Raw genomic sequence first — 25,846 nt, forward strand, 5'->3', positions numbered from 1 at the left:
ACAAGATAGGAGGCATAGGGAAGGGATAATGGGCATGTGCACGAATTGGCAAGATGTGACCAGTGGTGCCCCAGGGATCTGATTTGGGACCTCAGCTTTTCATTATATCTATAAATGACTTGAAGTGAGAATTATCTAAGTTTGCTGACGACACTAAATTAGGTAACAAGGGAGAGAATTCGCTCCCCGTTGAGCCCACCCTCACCCCCGTCTGTGCCGGAGTGGGCGCAGGCCCAATCGGCGTCCCCAGTCAGGTCCGCGCCGTCATTTTATGTGGGCGGGCCAATTAAGGTCCGCCCAGTGTGACGCGCACCCAGAAGCGCTGTGCGCTCCCTATGCGGGTGGGCGTTCCCTAAGTCGGGAGTGCGCTCCTTCGCGCAGAAACCTCCCTGAGGCACAGAGGTGCCTCAGGGAGATTATGAAAATTTTTAAAACTTTAAAGAAAAAAAAATTTAAGACATGTCCCCTCATGTGACAGTGTCACATGAGCTGGGACATGTCAATGAACTTTAATGAAAAAATGTATTTAATTTATAAACCCTTCATGAAATCTCATCCCACCCGTAGATGAGGTTCCATGAAAATGTGAAGTCCGCCTGGGCTCTTCGCCTGTCCGCCAACCTTAAGGTTGGATGGGCAGCTTTTACCTAATTAGGTAATTAATGGCCTTAACAGACCTTTGACAGTTCGGCTGGCACACAGCCGGCTTGGTTGCGCGCCCGCCGAACTGAAAATCTAAACGACGCGCAGTGACATCGGGATGCACGCCCGATGTCACCTCCCATCATTTTACGCCTCAGCGAGCAGGCCCAGCCCCTGCTCGCCAAGCTGAAGATTCAGCCCATGGTGTTTGTTTTATTCGAATGCCTGGGGAAGCAGTTAGTGTTTGATGTTGAGATTAATAATCCATTCAATGGCTTCAGCTGACACAGTGTGAACGACTGCGATACATACGAACATATGAACTAGGAGCAGGAGTAGGCCACTCAGCCCTTCAAGCCTGCTCTGCCATTCAATAAGATCTGACTGTAACCTCCACCTGCCCCCTATAACCTTTCACCTCCTTGTTAATCAAGGATCTATCTAACTCTGCCTTAAAAATATTCCAAGACCCTGCTTCCACTGCCTTTTGAGGAACAGAGTTCCAAAGACTCACGACCCTTAGAAAAAATGTTTCCTCATCTCCGTCTTAAATGAGCGACACCTTATTTTTAAACTGTGACCCCTAGCTCCAGAATCTCCCACAAGGGGAAACATCCTCTCCACATCCGCTTTGTCAAGGCCCCGCAGGATCTTAAAGGTTTCGATCAAGTCACCTCTTATTCTTCTAAATTCCAGTGGATACAAGCCTAACCTGTTCAACCTTTCCTCATAAGACAACCTGCACATTCCTGTTATTAGCCTAGGGAACCTCTCTGAACTGCTTCTTATGCATTTACATCTTTCCTTAAATAAGGAGGCCAAAACTGTGCACAGTACTCCAGGTATGGTCTCACCAGTGCCCTGTAAAACTGAAACATAATCTCCCTACTTTTATATTCAATTCCCCTCGCAATGAACTATAACATTCTATTACCTTTCCTAATAACTTGCTATATCTGCATACTAACCTTTTGTGATTCATGCATTAGGACACCCAGATCCCTCTGAATCTCAGAGCTCTGCAATCTCTCACCAGGCCAGTGATGGATCTCTCAGGGCAGAAGTTCAGTATATGAGCAATGATTGACTTGGATGGCCAGAGTCAACCTTCCACAGGAAAATTGGACAACCCTCAGCCGCTTAAAGATAGGCCAGGGAAGATGTGGCCACCTGCACCACAAGTGGAACAAGAGGAACAGGCATCACAGTAAATAGTGTAGATGGGAGCACAAAGTTGCAAAGGAACATTGACAGATTAGGTAAAAAAAAATGGAAGTTAATATGGGAAAGTATGAGGTCATTCAACTCAGTCCCAAGCTACACAGAGTATTTCCTACCTGGTGAGATGTTAAGAACTCTGGATGAGAGATTTAGGGGTCCATGTACACTAATCACTCAAAGCTGGAGGGTAGGTACAAAAGCTAATGGAATGTTTGGTATGTTATAGCTATACAGAGCCCTAATTAGATCTCACTGGGTGTAATACATTCAGTTTGGGCCACACTACTGCAGGAATGGCATATTGAAGAAGGTGCGATGCAGATTCCCCAGAAGGATACTGGGGTTAAAGGGGTTTAAAATATGAAGACTGATTACACAAGGCTTCTTTGACAACGCCTTCCAAACCAGCATCCCCTACCACCAAGAACAGGGGTGTTACCCAGAACCTTGCATAATGGAAGATATTGGGGAGGATTTTCCCCTCGTCAGGTGGGCGCGGTGGGTGGGCAGGGACCAGCCGCGAAATGGTCTGCTGCCCGCGATCGGGCCCTAACCGTGATTTCACACTGGCTGGCCAATTAACAGCCAGCTAGTGTGAAACATGTGCTGGGAGCCTCAGTGCTGCCAAGGTGGGGGCGGGAGGAGCGTGAGTGCTGATGTTTGCGCATTCGTGGGGGTGCGCTCACTGAAAGCTCCCTGAAGGCACAGAGCTGCCTCAGGGAGCTGAAGATTTTTAAAATGAAAAATAAAGATTCGAAAAATAAGGAATATGAACAGGGACATGTGAAAAATGAATTTTAAAAAATGTTTATTGTTTTTTCAGTCATTGTTGGAAACCTCATCCCGCTCATGGATAAGGTTTCGCAAAAAACGCAAAGGCCACCTAGCCTGTTCACCTGCCCGCCAGCCGTAAGGTTGGACAGGCAGCGAAAAATTCTACTTAATTAGTTGATTAATGGGCTTAATAGCCCTCTTAATTGTCAGCAGGCGTGCTGCCAGCTCTCACCCATGCCCGCTGACCGAAATATCGTGCACTATTTCACGCTCGTGCATGTCGCCTGCACACCGAGGTGAAAATCTTGCCCAATGGTGTGAGGTACTTATTATTAAAGGGTTTTATATGGCAATTGAGAAAAACTATTTCCTCTGTTAAAAGTCCAGAACAATTGGGCATTACCTTGGAATTAGAGCTAGGCTGCTCATGGAGTAATGCTAATAAGTACTTCTTTATACAAAGGTTACGAAAATCTGGAACACTCTCCTCCAAAATGCTGTGGAGGCTTAATCAATTGACAATTTCAGAACTGAGATTGATAATTTTTTGCAAAAGCAAAATACTGCAGATGCTGAAAACATGAAAATGCTGCAGATGCTGGAAATCTGAAATGAAACTGAAAATGTTGGAATTACTCAGTAGGTCTGGTAGCATCTGTGGAGAGAGAAAGTTATTGTTTCAGGCTGAAGGGAGTTCCAGAAATTTGACCAAGTGACAAGGTAGAAACTGTGATACATTTCCAAGCCAGGATAGTGCATGGCATGTAGGTTTTGATGTTCCCATGTGTCTGCGGTCTATACTGGTAGGTCAGGGCTGGGCAAATATGGCCCATGGGCCACATATTGTCCTTGAGCTGCATTGCTTTATAACGATTACTTAAGTACTTGTGTTAAGAATTGGAGATTGAGGGGAAAAGAAAACCAGACTATCTGCTTTTACCTGTTTAGAGGGACTTTAATGAATGATCACAAGAAGTGGTCCGAGATAAGCCAATGAATGGTGACCAGATGCCAGCTTTTTGCAAGCTAGAAACGGAGCACAGCTGCCAGGAGAGGGGAGGGGAACACAGATGGAGCAGCACTGAGAATAACATGCTGATTTACAACATGACTTACTGTCTCCTGGTTCTTGCTGACTTTATGTTGAGCACTGGAACAGATTTAACTGAAGAGTTTTTTTTAAAGTGCTAGTATAGCATAAGTAGATTATTTATTGGTTACTGAGTCTATCAAATATTTTCATTCATCTGGCAACAATCACATTTATAATGTGCTGTTAGAATATTTTATAGCAGTTGTTTGATTGTTGGTATGTGATTTGTTTCTCATTTATAATTTGTTAAAATGACATCTTTTGAAAGTTTATAATTGTTCAGTTTTCTTTTGTTTTACAAACTTTTACAGCAGTTGACAAGTAAGCAGTTTTAATAATGGTATAATATATGGCTAAGGTAAGTTTTGGGTAAACCTGTATCTTAGCATGTTAATAACTGACATCAATTAACGTGAAGGGTTCTTCATCAATGTCATAACAGATGTTAATGGTAGCTGTTAGCATAATTAATTTTGTGTGCGTGTGCAGACCTTAATAGCTCACAAAATGTGTTAAGTGGCCCTCAAGCCCAAATAAACCACATTGCATTGGTGGTGGAGGGAGTGAATGTTTAAGCAATTCAGGGGTATTAGTCTTCTGTGCGTGCATTAAGTTTCCTAGATTTAGGAAGGCTGATTACATCCATTGACATTTGGTTTTGTTTCATTCTCCATTCCTTTTTTATTCATTGCAATGACTGAACATCGCTTTTTTTTCACATTCCCTGTTCCTGGTCTATGCATGGAAATGGCTGCCTTCAGAGCCTGTAAAGTATTAAATAGAAGGGGGAGGGGGGCTTCTTCAGAGGGGAAAAGTAGGCTTACAAAGCAAAAGGATATGGTGGCATTGCAAGGCAACCACTTAGGTAATGATACCCAGAGTGTGACAGGAAGGGACAGATTGTACAAACATAAAAAACGCAGCAGCAAATAGCATCAAAGGGGGAAAAAATAGTAAAAAGGCATAATTAATGGCTCTTTACTTAAAAGCACGTAATATTCCGAACAAAATAAATAAATTAACGGCACAAATGGAGATTAGGGGGTATGATTTTATAGCCATTATGGAGACATGGTTACAAGGAGATCAAAGCTGGGAACTAAATATTCAGAGGTATGTGACTTTTCTAAAGGACAGGCAGGAAGGAAATGGTGGTGGGGTAGCTTTGTTAGAATGAGATGGAATAAGTACGATTGCAAGAAATGATCTTGGATCGGAAGATTTGGAATCCATATGGATGGAGGTAAGAAATAACATGGGGAAGACGACACTGGTGGGAGTAGTCTATAGGCCTCCTAACAATAACTATGCTGTCGGGCAGAGAATAAATCAGGAAATAATGAGGGCATGTAAAAAAGGTAGTATATTAATCATGGGTGACTTTAATCTCCATGTAGATTTGGAAAATCAAATTGGCAGAGGTAGCCATGAGCAAGAATTCATAGAGTGTATTCAGAATAGTTTCCGAGAACAATATGTTGTGAATCTAACCAGGGATCAGGCTATTTTGGATCTGGTAATGTGTAATGAGGCAGGTTTAATAAACGATCTCAGAATAAAAGATCCCTAGGAAACAGTGACTATAACATGGTGGAATTTAGCATTCAGTTTGAGAGTGAGAAACTTAGCTGGGAAACATCTGTGCTAAACTTAAATAAGGGTAATTACAATGGAGTGAGGGCAGGGTTGGCTATAGAGGACTGGGAAAGGAGTTTGGCAGAAAAGATGGTTGATGAACAATGGCAGACGTTTAAGAAAATAGTTCATGACTCACAACAAATATATAGACCAGTGAGGAAGAAGGATTGTAGAAAGGGGATTAAACCAACCATGGCTAGCCAAGGGAGTTAAGGATTGGATCAAAGTGAAAGAAAAAACATACAATATGGCAAAGATTAGTGGTAAACCAGAGGATTGGGAAAGTTTTAAAAACTAACAAATGGTGACCAAAAAAATAATGAAGAGGGAGAAAATAACTTTTGAGGGTAAACTAGCAAGTAATATAAAAACGGAAGTAAGAGCTTCTTTAAATATATAAAAAAAGAGGAGAGGCCAAAGTCAATATAAGCCCCTTAGAGAATGAGGCTGGGGAAATAATAATGGGGAACCAGGAAATGGCAGAGGAGTTGAATAATTACTTTGTATCAGTTTTCACGGTAGAAGACACTAATAGCATACCAAAAGTACTAAATAATCATGGGGCAAAAGTGGGGGGTTTTGCGGGGGGGGGGGGAAATAAATGCAATAACTATCACTATAGAAAAAGTAATAGGGAAACTAATGGGCCTAAAGGCCGATAAGTCACCTGGACCTGATGGGTTGCATCCTAGGATATTAAAGGAAATGGCTGCAGAAATAGTGGATGCACTGGTAGTAATCTTCCAAGAATCCTTAGATTCTGGAAAAGTCCCAGAGGATTGGAAAACTGCCAATGTATTCAAAAAGGGAGGGAGACAAAAAAAAAAAACAGGTAACCATAGACCAGTTGGCCTAACATCTGTCATTGGGAAAACGTTGGAGTCTATTATAAAGAATGTAATAGCAAAGCATTTAGAAATACATAATATAATCAAGCAGAGTCAGCATGGCTTCATGAAGGGGAAATCATGCCTAACAAATTTATTAGAATTGTTTGAGGTGGTAACATGCAAGATAGATAAAGGGGAACCAGTAGATGTAATATATTTGGATTTCCAAAAGGCATTCGATAAGGTACCACACATAAGGCACCACACATAAGGCTACTTAAGATAAGAGCCCATGGTGTTGGATATTAGCATGGATAGCGGATTGGCTAACTAATAGAAGATAGAGAGTTGGGCTACAGGGGGTATTTTCAGGATGGCAACCTGTAACTAGTGGAGTGCCACATGGATCAGTGCTGGGGCCACAATTATTTACAATATATATTAATGACTTGGATGAGGGAAATGAATGTACTATCGCCAAGTTTGCGGATGACACAAAAATAGGTGGGAAGGCAAGTGGTGAGGATGACACAAAGGTTCTACAGAGGGATACAGACAGGTTAAGTGAGTGGGCAAAAACGTGGCAGATGGAATATAATGTGGCAAAGTGTGAGGTTACGCACTTTGGCAGGAAGAATAGAGGAGCTGAATATTATTTAGATGGAGAAAGACTGAAGAAAGCTGCAGCACAGTGGGATTTGGGGGTCTTTGTGCATGAATCCCAAAAAACTAGCATATAAGTTCAGCAGGTAATAGAGATGGCAAATGGAATGTTGGCCTTTATTTCAAAGGGAATGGAGTATAAAAATAGGGAAGTCTTGCTAAAACTACACAAGGCACTAGTTAGACCACACTTAGAATACTGTGAACAATTTTGGTCCCCTTATCTAAGGAAAGATATACCAGCATTGGAGGCAATCCAGAGACTAGGTTGATCCCGTGGATGGAGGGATTTTATGAGGAGAGTTGAGTGTGTTGGGCCTGTACTCAATGGGGTTTAGAAGAATGAGAGCAACCTTATTGAAACATATTAAATTCTTAGGGGTCTTGACAGGATAGATGCTGAGAGGTTGTTTCCCCTTGTGGGAGAGTCTAGGGCCAGAGGGCATAATCTCAGAGGGGGCCCCCACTTAAAACAGAGAGGAGGAGGAGTTTCTTCTCTCAGAGGGTAGTCAATCTGTGGAATTCATTACCACAGAGGACTGTAGAAGCTGGGTCATTAAGTATATTCAAGGCTGAGATAGACAGATTTTTAATCAGTAAGGGAATCAAGAGTTATGGGGAAAAGGCAGGAAAGTGGAGTTGGGGATTATCAGATCAGCCATGATCTCATTGAATGGCGGAGCAGACTCGATGAGCCGAATGGCCTACTTCTGCTCCTATGTCTTGTGGTCTTATTAAGGTGTTGTGTGTTGCTCTCTTGCCTTTTTTATGTGCTAGCAGTGACGTTGTAAGCTCACATGAAGGGAAAATTGCACATATACATGAGTTGGGCTCTCTCAATATTTTCTTTGTTATGGACACAGCTGTGCCAATGGACGAGATAATGACAATTTGGACTTTCTGGGAGATTAAATTACCAAAACTCAATATTTTTGAAGAGTTATTGGGAATTGGCTACAAATTACATATATTTCAGGCTTTTCAAACTTTCACCTTTAACTCATGTTGTATATATTTTGTCATTTAGCAATTTTCAATTGAAAATTATTTGAAGCAAAAGATAAATATAATGCTGATATTCTGTTTACTGTAGCATACATGCCAACTGTCAACATTTCATTTTCATAAATAGAGTCATCATTTGAATTCAATGTCCATATGTTCTGCGGTTGTGATGCAAAAATCAGCAAGGTCAATGATACCTTCAACAAAGCAGCAAAGTGCTCACATCCTGCTCAGCCATTCCACTCAGATTAAACATAGTATTTGTCTGCAAGTGAGATGTGATTTTGACAAGTCAGGAATGAAGGATGCTACCAAAATGAAAAACCAGCAGTCATGCAATCTACCTTAACCCAAGTGTTTGCAGTTTACTAACTATGGCTTCAAAGTGCAGATGTGAAATATAGTTTCACAAGAACATATCCTTTGAGGCGCAGAAGAGCACAGTGCTGCCAGTGCCCTCAGTACCTTCCGAATACTACTGCAGAAAGTACTCCTGCAAGCACCTGGGCAACAAGGTAGAACTAACCAGCTCTTAAAGACAGATAGCAACAGCAACTGTACCACATTTCATGTCCCATAGCAGTTCTCAGCTGGAGAAAGATGCCTCCCAATTTACAAGGCACAGCTTATACCTGGGCATCATGTAGACAGGCAAGTAAATAGACTGATATCTAGATTCCAGAGTGCACTCCATGAAATGTCAAAAAAATCAAATTTTTCATGGACAACATGCCCAACAATAGACCTTCCAACATTCAGTATTTGTATTGTATGTGTTTTCCACTTTCTATACAAGCTAATGAATATCAACTTCAATTTTCCAGGTGTACAATGGCAGTAGCAAGCATGATGGGAAGTAGCAAATGCACCACCCATGAATTTTTCTTCCACTGAAATCAAAAGATGAGAAGTCAGAGGAACATGTATTACATGCACAGCTGTACTCAATGCACCCACAGATTAAGTTACAATAAAACATCATTCCACTGCAACTTTGGCATAATTATTTGTTGATATTTCATAGGGTTATATTTTTGAGTTGCCAACTTTTTAAAGCCCATTGGTTACGCATTACAACTGAGGCGACTGTGCTTCAACAATTGAGAAATATCACTGAAGTGATCCCATTAACCAAACTGCACTAATCACTAAACTGATGCATCAATGGGTTGAAATTTTTGAAAGAAGATTTTTTGTTAAGTGACTGATCACTAAGCATCAGCATAACAGGATTCTACTGAACTCAAAAATAAAATGCGACAACCAGAAACAGATTTTCTGCTTCTGTATCCAACAAGCAACCATTGTCACCCAGAGAGTTTTCCCTATGGTTGTTTATCTAAAAACACGATGCACCAAGCACTGATTTTTGTTAACCTTTTGTGATTTTCTGAAGGCAAGTCTCAGTGTCAATATGAGCGAGTCACCCACTGGCAGCGACACATCCAAAACTTTGTAAAGATGAAGCACTTATTAAGTAGTCAAAAATTGGTACATAGCAAAACCACACATTCATCAAATACAAAACAGCAGTAATTGATTTTAAGAGAAAGGGCATCCAACTTTACTTCTTGTACAGCTTAATAACAATGACAGATAAGAAAGGGCAAGTTGTGTTATGGAAGAGGTGAATAAGCCAACAAATTTTCACCACTCCATTGGGATGCATACTATTGTCTTCTATTGCCTTTTACTATGCTCCTCTGGACAGCTGAAACAAGACTGTTTGAATGTTCTTCTTTTACACTGGTAACAGCATCATCCACAAGGCATTTTAAACACAAATGTTACCTTACCTTAGCAGCTACAATGCTTAGTCCCATTCCATTTTGCTTTTTTAGTGTCACTGTAATTATTTCTGGTTCTTTACGATTAGGCTCAGCCTGAAAAAAAAGAACAGGTTACTGAATAAACCAAACTTTGTATACAATTTACCCTCCTTTGTCAAGTAATACTAGGCAAGGGAATTGTCCACTAGTTTATATTCAGCAGGTAAATTGACTGTTCTGAAACTCAACTGTATAAAGAAGAGGGGTCAAAAGGGATGACATAAAAGTCATTCTAATGGCAAAATGAAATAGTATTAACTTTGCATTGCATTAACTTTTTTATTGAGAGAACTGTACACTAAGTCCTCACTAAAAGTTGTGGTTGCATTCCTGAAAATCATGACTTTAAGTGAAATGATTAAGTGAATCATAGGAACCCAACTCTGGCTTTAATATTGATTCCTATGGGAAACTTTGGACATTTCTTGCCTGGAGGAAACAATATACAAGTTGAAATACTGCACCACACTTGTGCAGCACTGTGCATTCCTAGCTGAAATAAAATATATTACTAAGTATAAAAGAAATACAATACAATATACTGTGCAATAAAAAATACACTCATCATACAGGCACCTGTACCATACTTCTAGATTGACCAGGCTCCATCTAGTGGCAGAAATCATTCTTTAGAATATAGGTGGAGTAGGCCATTCGGCCCCTTGAGCCTACTCCGCCATTTAACTAGATCATGGTTGATCTTCTACCTCAATGCCATCTTCCTGCACTATGCCCATATCCCGTGATATCATTGGTATCCAGAAATCTATCAATCCCTGCTTTGAACATACCCAATGACTGAGCCTCCACAGCCCTCTGGGTTAGAGAATTCCAAAGATTTACCACACTCTGACTGAAGAGATTCCTTATCTCAGTTATAAATGGCCTACCTTCTTATTCTGAGACTGTGTCCCCTGGTTCTAGACCCACCCCCCAACAAACCAGGTTCTAGACCCACCCTGTTGAGCCCTGTAAGAATTTTGTATACTTCAATGAGATCACCTCTCATTCTTCTAAACTCTAGAGAATACAGGTCCAGTCTCCTCAATCTCTCCTCAAAGGACAATCCCGCCATCCCAGGGATTAGTCTGGTAAACCTTTGGTGAACTCTCTCTATGGCCAGTATATCCTTCCTTAGGTAAGGAGAGCAAAACTGTACATAATACTCCAGGAATGATCTCACCAAGGCACTATAAAACTGCAGCAAGACTTCCTTACTCATATACTCAAATCCCCTTGCAATAAAGGCTAACATAGCATTTGCCTTCCTAATTGCTTGCTGCACCTGCATGTCAGCTTTCAGCGACTTATGAACGAGAACACCAATGCACAGTAGCAGCTATAAGATGCACTGCAGGAACTCACCAAGGCTCCTTCAACAGCACCTTCCAAACCCACAACCACTACCATCTAGAAGGACAAAGGCAGCAGTCAGATGGGAACACCACCATCTGGAAGTTCCCCTCCAAGCCATTCACCATTCTGACTTGGAAATATATCACCATTCCTTCACTGTTGCTGGGTCAAACTTTTGGAAATCCCTCCCTAACAGTATTGTGGGTGTGCCTACACCACATGGAAGGCAGCGGTTCAAGACGACAGTTCACCACCACCTTCTCAAGGGCAATAAAGGACGGACAATAAATGTTGGCCTAGCCAGTGGCACCCGCATCCCGTCAATGAATAAAAAAAATCAAGGTCCCTTTGGACATCAACGCTTCCCAATCTCTCGCCATTCTAAATATTGAAATACACTGCTTTTCTGTTTTTCCAACCAAAATGGATAACCTCACATTATTCCACATTATATTCCATCTGCCATGTTTTTTCCCCACTCACTTAGTCTCTCAATCTCTTTGAAACCTCTTTGCATCCTCCTCACAACTCACATTCCCACCAAGTTTTGTGACATTAAGAAAGTTGAAAATATTACATTTGGTCCCCACATCCAAATCATTGATATATATTGTGAATAGCTGGGGCCCAAACACTGATCTTTGTGGTACCCCACTACTGCCAACCTGAGAATTATTAGTTTATCTCCACTGTTTTCTGTCCATTAACCAATCCTCAATCCATGTCAGTATAATACCCACAATCCCATAAACTCTAATTTTGCTTACTAACCTCCTGAATGGGGCCTTATCAAAAGACTTCTGAAAATTCAAATACACCACATTCATTGGTTCTCCCTTACTTATCCTGATCGTAATATCCTCAAAACACTTCAACAGGTTTGTCAAACATGATATCCCTTTCATAAACTCATGTTGACTCTGCCCAATCTCACCATTATTTTCTAAGTGTCCAGTTATCACAACCTTCAGAATAGATTGGAGCATTTTCCCTGCTACTGATGTCAGGCTAACAGGCCTGTAGTTCCCCATTTTCCCTCTCCCTCCTTTCTTAAATAGTGGGGTTACATTTGGTCAGTGCAGTTGCCAGCTGAAGTCCCAGAACAACCTGCACTGAGCAACCTCAGCCACTAGATGGAGCCCAGGGCTTCGGTGGAAGTTCAGCACCAGCAAAACCAGGAATGGAGGCAGCAGAGGAGTAAGTAGCCAGGAGAATAGCAGACTCAAGGTCCTAAGGCAAGAACAGGGGGCGGGAGGGCGAGGCAAGGCCCAGACCAGGGGCAGGAGGCGAGGTCAGGCACCAGAGCAGGGCTGGGAGGCAACACCTGGGAGTAGGATTGGGGGTCTTGTCCCAGGGGCTGGGGTGGCAGCAGGAGAGGGTGGGGGGCGGGATGTTGGAAAAGGCACTGAGGCGAGATTTGAAGTGCTAGGAGAAGATAGTGATAGCAAGCAGGCCACAGAAGTGGAAGTCTGTTGCAAACAACGTTAAAGTGAACTAGCAATGTTAAATGGATATGCTATTTTATTAACATTTAAGCAAAACAATGTTAAGTGAGGCAACGTTAATCAAGGACATACTGTAAATTACCCAAAGGCAGGCTTGTTTCTTCATATTCAGCCTCTCAATACTATTTGTCTTGGAATTTCAGGCATTAAATTTATACTCAAATATCATCAAAATGGTTGATCATAGCTATATTTTCTGTGGTTGCTCGCTACTTCCGCAATTGGCTCCCTTTTTGTTTTCAGCTTTGTGATGAGTAATAAAAGATTTGGAACACATAAAACAGCTATATTTCTTGTCAGCTGCTAGATTATGGCTCATTCCCTAAACTAAAAAAAAGTTATGTCCCCAGTGCATAATGAGTAATAGTGGCATAAGGGGTTAGGAAACTGCTGAATCCCTGTATTCAATCGCTACTCAAGGTGGTCTTAAGAAACACCAGGAAGTAAATATTGGAATTATCAATAAGGCTTTGATTGAATCAGAAGCCACAAGAGGGATAATGAATTAGCATAAATTAAGGTTGTAGATACCACATTCAATTAAGGAGAAAATAAGGGAAAGACGAGCACGATTTGGTCAATAATTCATTGACTAGAAACAGCGAGGTCAGTAATAACTGAACTCTTCCATAGATCAACATAGTCACAAGTAAAACCAGGGAGACTCGGGTCCTAATATTCAGAGTGAAGGATCAGCTGAACAGGCAAACTGAAAAGCAGCTATACGAGCGCACTCAAAAATACATAGGTTTATTAAGTGTGTAAACTTTGCAAACATGTGGCTCTGACAATTTATTAAAATTCTGAAGCTTGGACAGCAGTTGAAATATCTAGAATATTAAATCTGAACTCAAAATCTGCTTCAAAACAGAAGCCTACAGGCAGAAATGGAATATTGCCATTAATGATTCAAGACAAAAGCATTAGCAAAATTAAACCTGGTCAATTTGGGTCTCTGTAAACACCTCCCTTAATGTCATAAGTATTTAATTTTTAGCTTCACTGCTTGTAGTCTATTATATTTCATTAATGTCAAATAACTCATCAATATATTAAGGTAAGACATACCATACAAATATAATGTAAATGCAGCATTTCTTCTGAATTCTTTAGAATACAGTTCAATACTATGACACATACACACGCATACACACCCCTTCCATTCTATAGAACCAACCTACCAGCTCAGTATCAGGTGGAAAATGACTTTCGTAGTCAGCGCTCTCAAAATAAATTGTCCAAGTGCCAGGTGACCGTGAATGAGGTGCAAGTCTACAAAAGCCTACAGGAAAGAACACATTTAAACAGTAGATGCTGGTTGGTAGTATTCTCTGTAAAACTTGATCAAATTCAATAACTTGGAGATAGGAAAAAGGGTTTGGATAGACAAGTTTCCAGTCTATTGCTTATTTTTCAGAAAGATACTAATCATCACTCTTCTTCTTAAAAAAAGAAAATACAAGGTTTTTTTTTGAAGTCTCCTATGGCACAATTTTGGTACCAATCGAAGAAATTCTCAGAAGTGACAATTAAATCCATGTAATTATTCAAATGATCTTTTAGAGATGTTACCCAGGAAAGCAGACAATGCATAGAGAAATAAAGGCAAAATGATATGGATGCTGAAAATCTGAAATAAAAACAGAAAACGCTGGAAAATCTCAGCAAGTCTGGCAGCATCTGTGGAGACAGAAACAGAGTTAATGTTTGAGTGCGTATGATTTCTTCAGAGCTAAAGAGAGGTAGAAATGTGATGGATTTTATGCTGTTTAAGAGGGGGTGGAGCAGGAGGAGCAAAATAGAAGGCCAGCGATAGGTGCAAGCTCAGGAGAGATTGACAAAGATGTCAAGGACGCAAGACAAAGGGAGTGTTAATGGTAATGGTAAAGGTTATAGAAGGTGCTGATAGTGGCATAAAGGAGAGAGAGCAGAATGCGCTAATAGTAGAACAAGAGTCAGCATTCTGTGAAAGCACAACAGAGAAACAAGTGACAGATGGCCCTGTGGTTGTGGGGCTGGGGGCGGGGGGACGGTTGGTCGTGGGGGGAGAAAAGGATAAAAACGGGATTTCAAAATATGATAATAAAAATATATAAAAATTGAATAAATAAATATAAATTAAAAAATAAAAACTGGATTTAAAAAGGGGTAATGATGGAGGAGAGTGTTCATGAGCTGAAGCTGTTGAACTCAATGTTAAGTCCAAAAGGCTGTGAAGTGCCTCATTGGAAGATGAGGTGCCGTTCCTCTAGTTTGCATTGGGATTCACTGGAACATTGCAGCAGGCCAAGGACAGACACGTGGGCAAGAGAGCTAGATGGTGTGTTGAAATGGCAAGTGACAGGAAGGTCTGGGTTATGCTTGCGGACTGAGCGAAGAGAGATCTCACTGCCATATCACAGAAACAGGAGTAGGCCATTCAGTCCCTCCAGTTTGTTCTGCAATTCAACTGGATCACATATATCTTATTTTAATCCCTTTATCAGGTTAACTCAGTTAATAGTGCACTCATCTCTTTAAAAAAAATGTGGATTTGAGCCTGAAACCTTCAAAATCAGGGTCTATGGTGAAATACTGAAGCAGTGCAACATTTTGTAATGCTGTGTTTGGGTGAAATATTGAACTCTGGTCTGTTTGCTTTTTTTAGATGGACATTAAAGAACTTAAGGCAATAATTAAAGAACAGAGTTCTGCCAAATATGATCAAATTTCCTCCCTTAACCAATAATTGCCAACAAGGTTGGCTCTTTATCTAGACACCAGCCCCAGGAGTTACAAGAACAAAATAATTATTTTCTCAGCCGGTGGTACCTCACATTCCATTGCACAGACCCCTTGCAATCAAAAACCAGGAAACTCTCACATCGAAACTTGTTATGCTTGCAGAGCTCCGAACAGACTCAGATCACACCTGGAACTGTCCAGGCCCATTTCAAAAGGGAACCAAAGGGATGTCATTCGCAACTGATAAACTCACCTTGCTAGCGGAGTCAGTGGGTCTGCCTAGACAATGGCTTCCTGACACCAGACCCTCAATATGAATGGTAACTCTTTCAACAACTAACAACTAGGACATTATCAGTCTTGAAACCAAAGCCAGTTCCAGACACTGGATAAACATGCCATTTGGAAGTCATTGTGGAGAAAGAAGGTCACATGACTTGAGTCACCATTTTGAAATCTCCATTTGCCTTTGAGAACTGTCTTCTGTTTTAACATCAATTGGAAAGGACTCCAGCTGCCTGGCTGAGCAAGCAATCGGTTACCATCTCTCAGCTCCTCCAAGACCGTCTCTACTGGAAGAATTACTTACATTGCCTGCAGTACCAACCCAGTCTGTGTATCTACTTCATCTGCGGTTTCCACAGCAACTGCAAAGAGATTCCTACAACTCCTGTCTTTAGCCAGCTGAACGCGAACTCTTGAAAGAATTACTCATTGGGTTCTGACTCTGGAAATCACTTGAACTAATATTCATTTCTGTGGTCCTTGTACTGTTAAAATCTATAGTTGTAAAGCTCCTTTTTCTATCCCCCACCCGTTTTTCTGCGCACGCATTGTCTGTGTGCGTGCGTGCATCCGTGAGTGTAGTGGAGTGGGAAGTTGCGAACTCTCCTCTCCCGGGTTTTGAATGTGAAATAGACTAACCTTCTGTGTTAACCATAACACGAGTTTATGCAGGTTATTAGTAAATTGGATCACACAAACCAAGGTTTTGGAAAACACGCCACTGCCAACTTTAAAAGTAATTCAAATTGAAGCAGAGTTCTTTGAGGAAGTGACAAGCAAGGTGGATAAAGGGGAACCTGTGGATGTGATGAACTTGGATTTCCAAAAGGCATGTGATAAGGTGCCACACTGAAGGTTACTACACAAAATACAAGCTCATGGTGTAGGGGATGACATATTAGCATGGATAGAGGCTTGGTTCGCTAACAGGAAGCAGAGAGTAGAGATAAACGGCTAATTTTCCAGTTGGCAAGCAAGTGGAGTGCCACAGCGATCAGTGCTGGGGTCTCAACTATTTACAATCTTTATTAATGACTTTGATGAAGGGACTGAATGTCTGGTAGCTAAATTATTTGATGACAACTTACTCTCCTACCTATCTTTGTGCCAAGAGGACAAAGATAGTCTATAAAGGGATTTAGATAGGTTAAGCGAGTTAACAATTTGGGAGATGGCAAGTATAAAGTGGGAAAATGTGAACTTGCCCACCTTGGCAGGACACATAAGAAACAGTATATTATTTAATTGTGAGAGATTGCAGAACCCTATAGTACAGAGGGGCCTGGATGTTCAGGTACACAAATCACAAAAAGTTAGTTTTCAGGTACAGCAAGTGATTATAGTGGAAAATGGAATGTTGGTGTTTACTGCAAGGGGAAATCAAGTGAAAAAGTAGGGAAGTGTTGCTGCAGCTGTACAGGGCCTTATAGTTGGTCTACATTTAGAGTGCTGTGTACAGTTTTGGTCTCCTTACCTAAAGATGGGTATAATTGCATTAGAAGCAGTTCACAGAGGGTTCACTAGATTGATTCATGGGGTGAAGCAGTTATCTTATGAGGAAAGGTTGAGCAGGTTGGGCCTATACTCGTCAGAATTTAGAAGAATGAGAGGTGATCTTATTGAAGATATAATATCCTGATGGGACTTGACAGGGTGAATGCTGAGAGGATGTTTCCCCTTGTAGGGAAACTGTAGAACTGGGGAACAACAGTTTAAAAATAAGAGGCCTCCCATTTAAGACCGAGATGAAGAGAAATATTTTCTCTCAGAGGATTGTTAGTCCACGGAATTCTTTTCACCAGAGAGCAGTGGAAGCTGGGTCACTGAATATATTCAAAACTGGGTTAAGATAGATTTTTGATTGGCAAGGAAGTCAAGGGTAATGGAGGGCAGACAGGAAAGTGGAGTGAGGCCACAATCAGATCAGCCATGATCTTATCAAATGGCAGAGTAGGCACGAGGGGCCAAATGGCTTACTCCTGCTCCTAAATTGTGTTCTCATATTAGGAAGTTAATAGGTAAATGAAAGTAGCCTCTAAACACAAGATAGATTGAACTTGGTCAAGATTGCACAAGCATCATGCATGAACTGTGGAAGATATATATGGTCATTAACCTATGAAAAACTGGTCCACCATCAAACACAACTAGAATTTCTCCCCCAATACAGTTATAACACCTGTAATTCAAGATGTGTTAAGACCTGATCAACTGTTTCATTTTCTGAACTCACCAAAAACCCAATCAAGACATAATAATAAGTGCAAGATAAGGTTACAACAAACATGCACTTCGTGAGTAACCTTGGGATAAGGCCAGAAAAACTGCAGAACACTGCACTGCTAGTGCATCCAAGTAATGCAGAACCTGTAGCTTTCTCTGACCCGTGTGTAAGTATACACTCGAGCTGAACTATGCCTATTCAGTTTTGCCTTGCAGACGGGACAGCTTAACGGCCTGGCAGGCGTTGAGTCATTAAAAATTTGGTTACTGCTTAGAATACAGATTGGCCGGCTGAACATATCACTATTGTTCAGCAAGTTAAAGAAAATTAAATTCATCTATGAGATACCAATAAGAAATACTGATTTACCCATAGTTAGAAAGCAACAGGGCTATCTCAATGTGTGCTTTAATCAGGCACACGTCCAATTTTGCAGGAAACGAAGGAAAATATGAGGACTTGGGTTGAGGACACTGACTTGGTACTGTCGTAGTCTATTTCGGAATGACAGCTTTGTCAGGCAAAAAACATTTGATCTAAGTCCAAGGATGGCAGCACTTAGTTCAATTCTTCATTGAACTGCCATTTGTGTGGAAGCAAATCACAGTCTGCTTATGTAAAATCATTTAGTTAAGAACGTAAAATATTTTAAAGCAAGGAACTAAGCCTTCGACTTCTGTCTGAAAAATCACTGGGAGGTCATGAGTATAAAATATGTTTTTGCTTCTGTTTAACTGTATTGGTTCATGAACCCAATGCTTTCTCCCAAGGCTGAGATATATGGTTTATTTGTGCTCTTTGTCCATCAGTGGGTGATCCCAGTAAAATCTGAGGCTTTGTTTATTATAGTAGACACACTACTTCCCAGATCACTTTGCACACAAGATCATGTTTTGATTCTTAGGAAGTATTGAGCTTGTCTGCAGAAGTTGCCTTTGTGCTAAAGCACAAGCATAAAATATCTGGCAGGTGTCCAAATTATAACCCTCAGTTTCATCTCCCTCCCTCAGAATTCACTTTGATGTCATTCTCCATCTTGAAAACCAAGGCGTGCTGAATACTTTTGGGGACAGCAAAGAAATGGAAGTATAACCTTAAATTTTCCTGACCATCTTAGATCACCCTATATGACATTTACCGCACCTTAATGGAAATTTGGTCCCTTGCTAAGAAAACATTCCTGAATTCAAGGTATTGCAGCAAGTGGAGGGCACAGCACTCCACATTACCTCAATCTTAATCATCCAAACATTATCCTTGGTATTGTAAACTTTGATCAAATCACCTCTTAACCATCTGAATTCCAGGAAATACAAGCCTAGTTTGTGTAATCTCTCCTTGTAATTTAACCCTTGGATTTTTCAAAGCAAATTGCAAGTTTTGATTAAGGTGGTCTCTTCTGCATTTTTTAAAGTGATGGTTAGTGAGGAGTTTGGGGGGTGGGGGAGGGGTTGGTGGTGGCAGGCAACTGAGGGAAAAAAAGAAAAGAAATAGGATAAAGGCTGTATATCACAGCAGGCAGTCATGAAAGGCATAATGCTTCATTCCGGAACATAATGAGTACTGACCATATTTGGGTTGGCATAATAACTTTGTCAAGCTAGGTAGAATGTTTGTAACAAATTTAATTCAATATGCTTGGTATGAAGCAGGCATGAGGACACTTTTCTTGCAAAAACATTCATTACACTTCGCGACTGAAAAACTACAGGTGAGTTGTTCAATGGCTGTGCAACAAACAACGTACAGAACATAGTAACTGTAGCAGATGCTCAGAGAATTTTGTATAATCCACATTTGGGGAAACCCTAAAAACTTAGCCAAATAGGTTTAATATAATGCTTCTGCTTCTCTCAGGTACTGCCTGAAGGTGGACTCCGAGTCACGAGGGAGCCAAAAGTAAGGTTCTAGAACATTTAAAAAATATATTCTTTGAACTACCTAACTACTGTAAATTCAAGTTTGCAATTTGCATTGAGAAATCCAAAGGTTAAATTACAAGGAAAGATTACACAAGCCAGGCTTGTAATCCCTAGAATTTAGAAAGTTAAGGAATGATTTGATCAAAGTTTAAGATATTAAGAGGAACTAACAAGGCAGTTGGAGAGAAACTATTTCAGCTGGTTGGGGAATCCAGAACTGGGGGCAGAATCTAAAAATTGGAGCCAGCTTTTTTAGGAGTGAATTGAGGAAATCTTTTAGATGCAAAGGATGGTAGTAGTTTGGAACATTTTTCTGCAAACAAACTAATTGCTGCTTGATCAAGTGTTAATCGTAAAACAGATTGATAATATGCCAGACCTGCTGAGTTTTTCCAGGTAATTCTGTTTTTGTTTTGGATTTCCAGCATCCGCAGTAGTTTTTTGTTTATATATATATATATTATATATATATATATATTTTTTGATAATATCTTTGGTTAACTAAAATCTAAGGGATCTGGGGGAAAGGGTGGGTATATGGAATTAAGTTACAGATCAGTCATGACCTCATTGAATGGTAGAGCAGGCTTGAGGGGCTAAATGACCTATTCCTATTTTCCTACATTCCTAGAAAACCAGTTCATTGCACGTCTTTCTTTTCTCCTAATTTCCTCTTAACCTAACAGTGTTGACGCTGAATAGCATGAACAGACACCACCAGCTCAGATACCTTATATTGGTTAACTGTGGATAGTGAGCTTCAGGAGATTATTTGACAGGTTTTATTGGGAGGGACAGGAAGGAGATCACAAGCACATCTGGTTTTGCCCTTACCTAATGTCCATGTGTACAAACTTTGAACAAGGATCAGTGATCAGGAGTGGAAACCTGGCTGGCTTCTCTCTAGCTAACTGTAGTGGCCTACTTCTGGTCAAAAACAGCCTAATCAGCAAATAAGGAATCGAACCAACAATCTTGACAGTTCAACCTTATTCCAGTCCATTTACCAAATGATTCACTGGGAAAGCCCTGACTAAGTTTTTAGAAACCTCCATAATACTGACTTTCACAATGAAACATGGTGAAAGCAAAATCTGCACCGTGGATCAACAATATGATGTAACCTCTTCATATATATATGTTTGACCATTTTGACAAAGAACAAATGTTCATAAACTGAGTAGAATCATACATGAATGAAGTAGATTATTTTTTAAAAATTCTGCCAATTCCTTTCCCCTCCCAAGAACCCCTTGTTGGGATATAGTTTATCCAGTACTTCACCCAAAAAGAAACACTATTCAGTTGTGAGCTTCTACAGCATGCACCAACAAGCTTTACCAAGTGGGTAGGGTGGGGTATAAAAACATCTCAGCCTTGCCTAATTTTGTCCCTGCTGCATCATGGTACATGCACGTCAACCTGGATAGCAATCAGAATCTCTGGCCAAATGTCCTGTTCCTAATTCCTCCACCAGGGAGGAACTAACTTAGCAAAGGCCTGGTATAGGATCTCAGTAACCCCTAGCCCATTTGACTCATTGATTTAATTGAAGAGATTCATAGCAACCCTGTTAATTCTTGATACAAAACATGGAGAAACAATTTGGTTACAATCAAGTCCTAAATTTACTAAGGTTACAAATCAGTTTTGTACACATTATTTCAGGTTTGGTGATAATTTGTAGATTTAAATTCTAAATTATTTTTAGGCGGCAAGTTACTGTTCAGATATCTGTTCAATGACACAGTAGTCCTTTGGAAACTAGCCTCAAACAGATAATGGAAAATAACGTGAAAAACTTGGTAAAATCCAAAAGACAGTTTAGTTACTCATGTGGCAAGTCTTCCAATAAAGCTGTTGACTAGTAATATAAACATTTTAAACTATACCAATTTTTAAAAATAGAACTGGTATGCAGAAAGGGATGTGCATTTGTCACTGTTTTGCAATGTTCATGCCTTTGGTAAAAGCAATGTAATTTTTCCACCACTGTGAGCAATAGAAAGGGTTAAAAAAAATTACCTCTTTGGCAAAGTGGTTCTAAGAATTCCTGAAGACCATTAGGAATGTTCCTGACAACATCACAAGAATATCCGTCTTCAGGTAATAGAAAAGGTAGCTGTAAGTCAGGGTCCTCTTCCAATTGCACTTCCCTACCATCGCTGCGAGCAAGTTCATCAGCTGTGTTCTCTGCTAATGCCACTACGTTTTCAATCAACTCCTAAAAAAGTAAAACCGATTGCTGGTCAATGTGCATTACCAAAAAAAGGGAAGGAACACGTGCTATGTTGCATCACATCATATTTATCCTGTTCACTAATGCAATTTGACAAGCTAGCTGATTAAGAGAGTGAATTGCATGATGCATTAGAATTTTGAAGAGCTACATAAGAGTGATGGAACAGATTTCCACTGGGATCAGAGATAAATGAAACAAAAAGCAATAAGTTATCTATGGGGAAGGGGAAAATCTTCCTTAATAGCCAAACTGAAAGCCGAAAGAACATCTACACACTGAGTTGGGAATAGAGATTCAAGGTTTAAGTGTTTATGGTTTCAAAATGAAGTATTTTTGACCAAGTTATCAATCTTAAAATATTTTGAACATAAAATACTTAAAAAACTTAATAATCCATGCAATTCAGCTTGAACTACATGCTGCTATCTAGAGACACACTAATAGGTAGATCTAAGTTTCATATTATTTTGTGACAGTATAGATGCCACAGGTTTCTAGAGGCCTGGGTGGGAGGAGGTGAAGAAATAAATTATATGAGTCAAGGGACTCATGGAAAGCTGTAGTGAGTTAGGGCAAGCATATTTGGGTTTGCTTTCTCAAAAGAACAATCTGGAGCTTTTAAAAAAAAAATGTTCTTGGTACTTAGGCAATTTCATTCATAGTCGCTCCAAACTGAACCACATTGTGGGGGACTGGAATAACAAGGAGTGGTAGATCCCCATCTTTGTAGGATATTAGTGAACCAGTGAAGCTTTTATGACACAACCAATAATCATTATGCTCACTTATTCTGTCAGCCCATAAATTACCAGATTTAGAACTCATGACTTCTTGGTCGCTAGTCTAGGACCATAACTGCCACACTACGGGATAACTGTGGCTACAGTACCACATAACAAATACAACTGGGCAGATCCTGACCTCAAATTTTACTTTAACTTTCAAAGAACGAATGAGGTGGATCAGTATGGCATCTTCTATTTTTCATTGCCTGTTGGTGAAACTGTGGCAATGGTTTGCTTGTAATGCACTGAGTTGCGTCTTTTTGGGTTTTCTCAGTTATTATTTTGTTTTCTCCTGGCCCCTTATTTTGCCAATTTTGGTACATTTCTTTGTCTTTGCAACAACTATGTAGGAGATGGTCCCAACTTGTAGAGTTTCTATAGCTAATGCAAGATATGAAAACAGCGTATAACATGATGTTAAATTTTTATTTTGAAATTTCCATGATTACAAAGTCCCTTTATGCCCATTGTGATTAAATTTATCTATTTTCTACCTCCAGCCATGTACACATCTCTTCATTCTCAATCTAGCTTCCAACTTTTTCATTGCTACCTTGGCTCTTTGCTTTATAACTGTTAGACATTCCTTCTTTGAAATTCCTACTGCTCTCATCCCTAGCTTTATCTTCACATTACTTCCTATTCTCCACTTACCTAGGAACAAAGAAATAAGTTCTTCCATTGCCCTGTCAACTTTTAAAATCCAAGAATAATTTTATCACATCACGACTAATTAATCACCTGACAGATTTGGAATGGTGAAGTGAGCATGAAATCCATCAAACTTCATCGGTTTGAAGTCTAGACTATCTTAATAATTGAATTTAATTTATATGTCACCAGTCAGCTGCCTTACAGTCATCAGTGGGAAGAGTTACTGTCTGGCTTCAAGACCATGAGGCCTGCTGCCAGACAAGTCATGGTGGTGTAGGGATATCCCTCTGGCCCACAAGGGGAAGTGTTTTTTTCAAAATTTCCTTATACCAATCAGCATACATTAATGTGGTAAAAGCAAAAAGCAAAAAACTGCGGATGCTGGAAATCCAAAACAAAAACAAAAATACCTGGAAAAATTCAGCAGGTGCGGCAGCATCTGCGGAGAGAAACGCAGTTAACGTTTCGAGTCCGTATGACTCTTCAACAGAACTAAGTAAAAAATGCAATTTTTTATTTTTACTTAGTTCTGTTGAAGAGTCATACGGACTCGAAACGTTAACTGTGTTCCTCTCCGCAGATGCTGCCGGACCTGCTGAGTTTTTCCAGGTATTTTTGTTTTTGTTTTACATTAATGTGGTGTTCAACTCCAAAGCAGAGCTTGAGCCCACAAAACCTCTGACTCAGAGACAAGAGCCCTACCAACTGAACCATGCTGCCACTTCAAATTACTTCTGGATCACTGCATATCTGTTTTTTTTGCAAGGCAAGGATATTTTGTGAAATTCTGGCGCGCTTGAGCTAGCGGACTAAGTGATTATGAGAGAGAGAGAGAGAGAGAGAGAGAGAGAGAGAGAGAGAGAGAGAGAGAGAGAGAGGAAAAAAAGGCTTTATTCACAAAAAAAACTTCCATACTGACAGTATCCCTTTAAAGCTGTGTGGTCGTAATTTCCAGCATCTGTGGAAAGACAGAGTTAACGTTGAGTCCATATGACTCTTCTTCAGAACTCGAAATGTTAACTCTGTCTTTCTCTCCACAGATGCTGTCAGATCTGCTGAGTTTTTCCAGCAATTTTTGTTTCAGATTTCCAGCATCCACAATGTTTTGCTTTGGTCATAACTTCCATTGCCCTAGCTTGGTAGAATGAATGTAAAATTCAGGCTTTTCATGAACTCCCAGGATCTGACCCAATCTTTGCATGTATTTTTTAGAAACTTGACTGACATTTCATGCTACTTTGTAGTGTACACACTAATCTTTTACCTCAAGCCTAAATGTCTTCTTGCTACAGCGCCTCAGTAAAACACTGGCTTTCCCCTCTCTTTAATGCCAATTTCTGCTGCTATCTGTTCAGAACTTATTTCAGAAAGAGCAAGCTTATATTTATATAGTACCTTTCACTACCTCAGGACTTGACAGCCAAAGTGCTTTTGAAGCTCTGTCATTGTTGTAACATGGGAATGTAGCAGCCAATTTATGCACAGCAAGATCCTACACAGCACTGACCAGATCACCTTTTTTTATTTAAGTTGGCTGCCAGGTACCACATCAGTCTATCCTTATCTCATTGTTCTGAGGCTTGAAAGGAAGCAAGGTATCACACATACATTTATGATTTTATATTTATTTTCACTTCAATTAAAGGAAAGCTTCAAAATTTAGGTCAGGTCTAAATTTCTTATCCTCTTAATGTGTCAACTACTACCAGTCAGCAAATATCCCCAAACACATCTCTCAGTACTTGTTTCCTTTAAAAAAACACAATTTTCATATTTAATTGTATCAAAAATAATTAACCCAATCACTGTCCATCAAATGCACATAACTGGTAACTTTGATCAGGATTGTGCAGCCAGTAAAAACATGCACTTCCTGGCATACTCTCCCTACCCCTGTAAACACTTGCCAATATACCAAATCCCTCCCTCTTCACTTCTTCCACCACCCACTAACCCTTTTTGGGCTCGTCCAAGATTTCAACAATAAACAATGCCAACATGACAACTGTTAGCACTTAAAATACAACCTCAAAAATGAAATTATTGTGGGTTAGCAACTTAGATACCTGAGGGATGTAGGGCTCATCCTGTGCACAGTGATAACTCTGAAGCAGCGCTTGCAGCTGCAATGAATTCAACTTAAAACAAGTGTTGTTAATGTTTGAAATGTCTTCTGCCAAATATTTATCCATCGTTAACAATGTAGTTGCCTAAAATAGTAACAAATAAGTTCAGGTTCCTGCAGCAAAATCATTTCACATTCCCATTAAAATTATGGGACTAGCTCATGAACTTTCAATAGGCATGATAAAGTATTATAAGAATTCATATACATAAAATTAATTTTTATAAATTGGAGAAAAGAATGACATTTCCCAAGCAGCATATTGACTCTTCCATTGATGTTATGCAACACCCTATTTTACTGCAATGGCATTTATTTTGATTGTTCTG

The 25,846-nt window shown here is 40.1% G+C and overlaps 1 protein-coding gene across 6 annotated transcripts in view; it reads right to left on the reverse strand.

The window, feature by feature from the left end:
• The window catches only part of afdna (afadin, adherens junction formation factor a), a 234,674-nt gene that overhangs the window by 53,650 nt on the left and 155,178 nt on the right, over positions 1-25,846 (reverse strand). For all 6 annotated transcript variants that reach the window (XM_078556748.1, XM_078556746.1, XM_078556744.1 and 3 more), the window contains 4 exons: positions 25,459-25,602; positions 21,737-21,935; positions 13,738-13,838; positions 9,663-9,749 (listed from right to left, as the gene is read on the reverse strand). In XM_078556748.1, the coding sequence (XP_078412874.1) occupies positions 9,663-9,749; positions 13,738-13,838; positions 21,737-21,935; positions 25,459-25,602 (531 nt within the window). The remainder of the gene's footprint in view (positions 1-9,662; positions 9,750-13,737; positions 13,839-21,736; positions 21,936-25,458; positions 25,603-25,846) is intronic.

The sequence above is a fragment of the Cetorhinus maximus genome, chromosome 14, assembly GCF_964194155.1.
Source record: "Cetorhinus maximus chromosome 14, sCetMax3.hap1.1, whole genome shotgun sequence".
Classification (NCBI taxonomy): domain Eukaryota; kingdom Metazoa; phylum Chordata; class Chondrichthyes; order Lamniformes; family Cetorhinidae; genus Cetorhinus; species Cetorhinus maximus.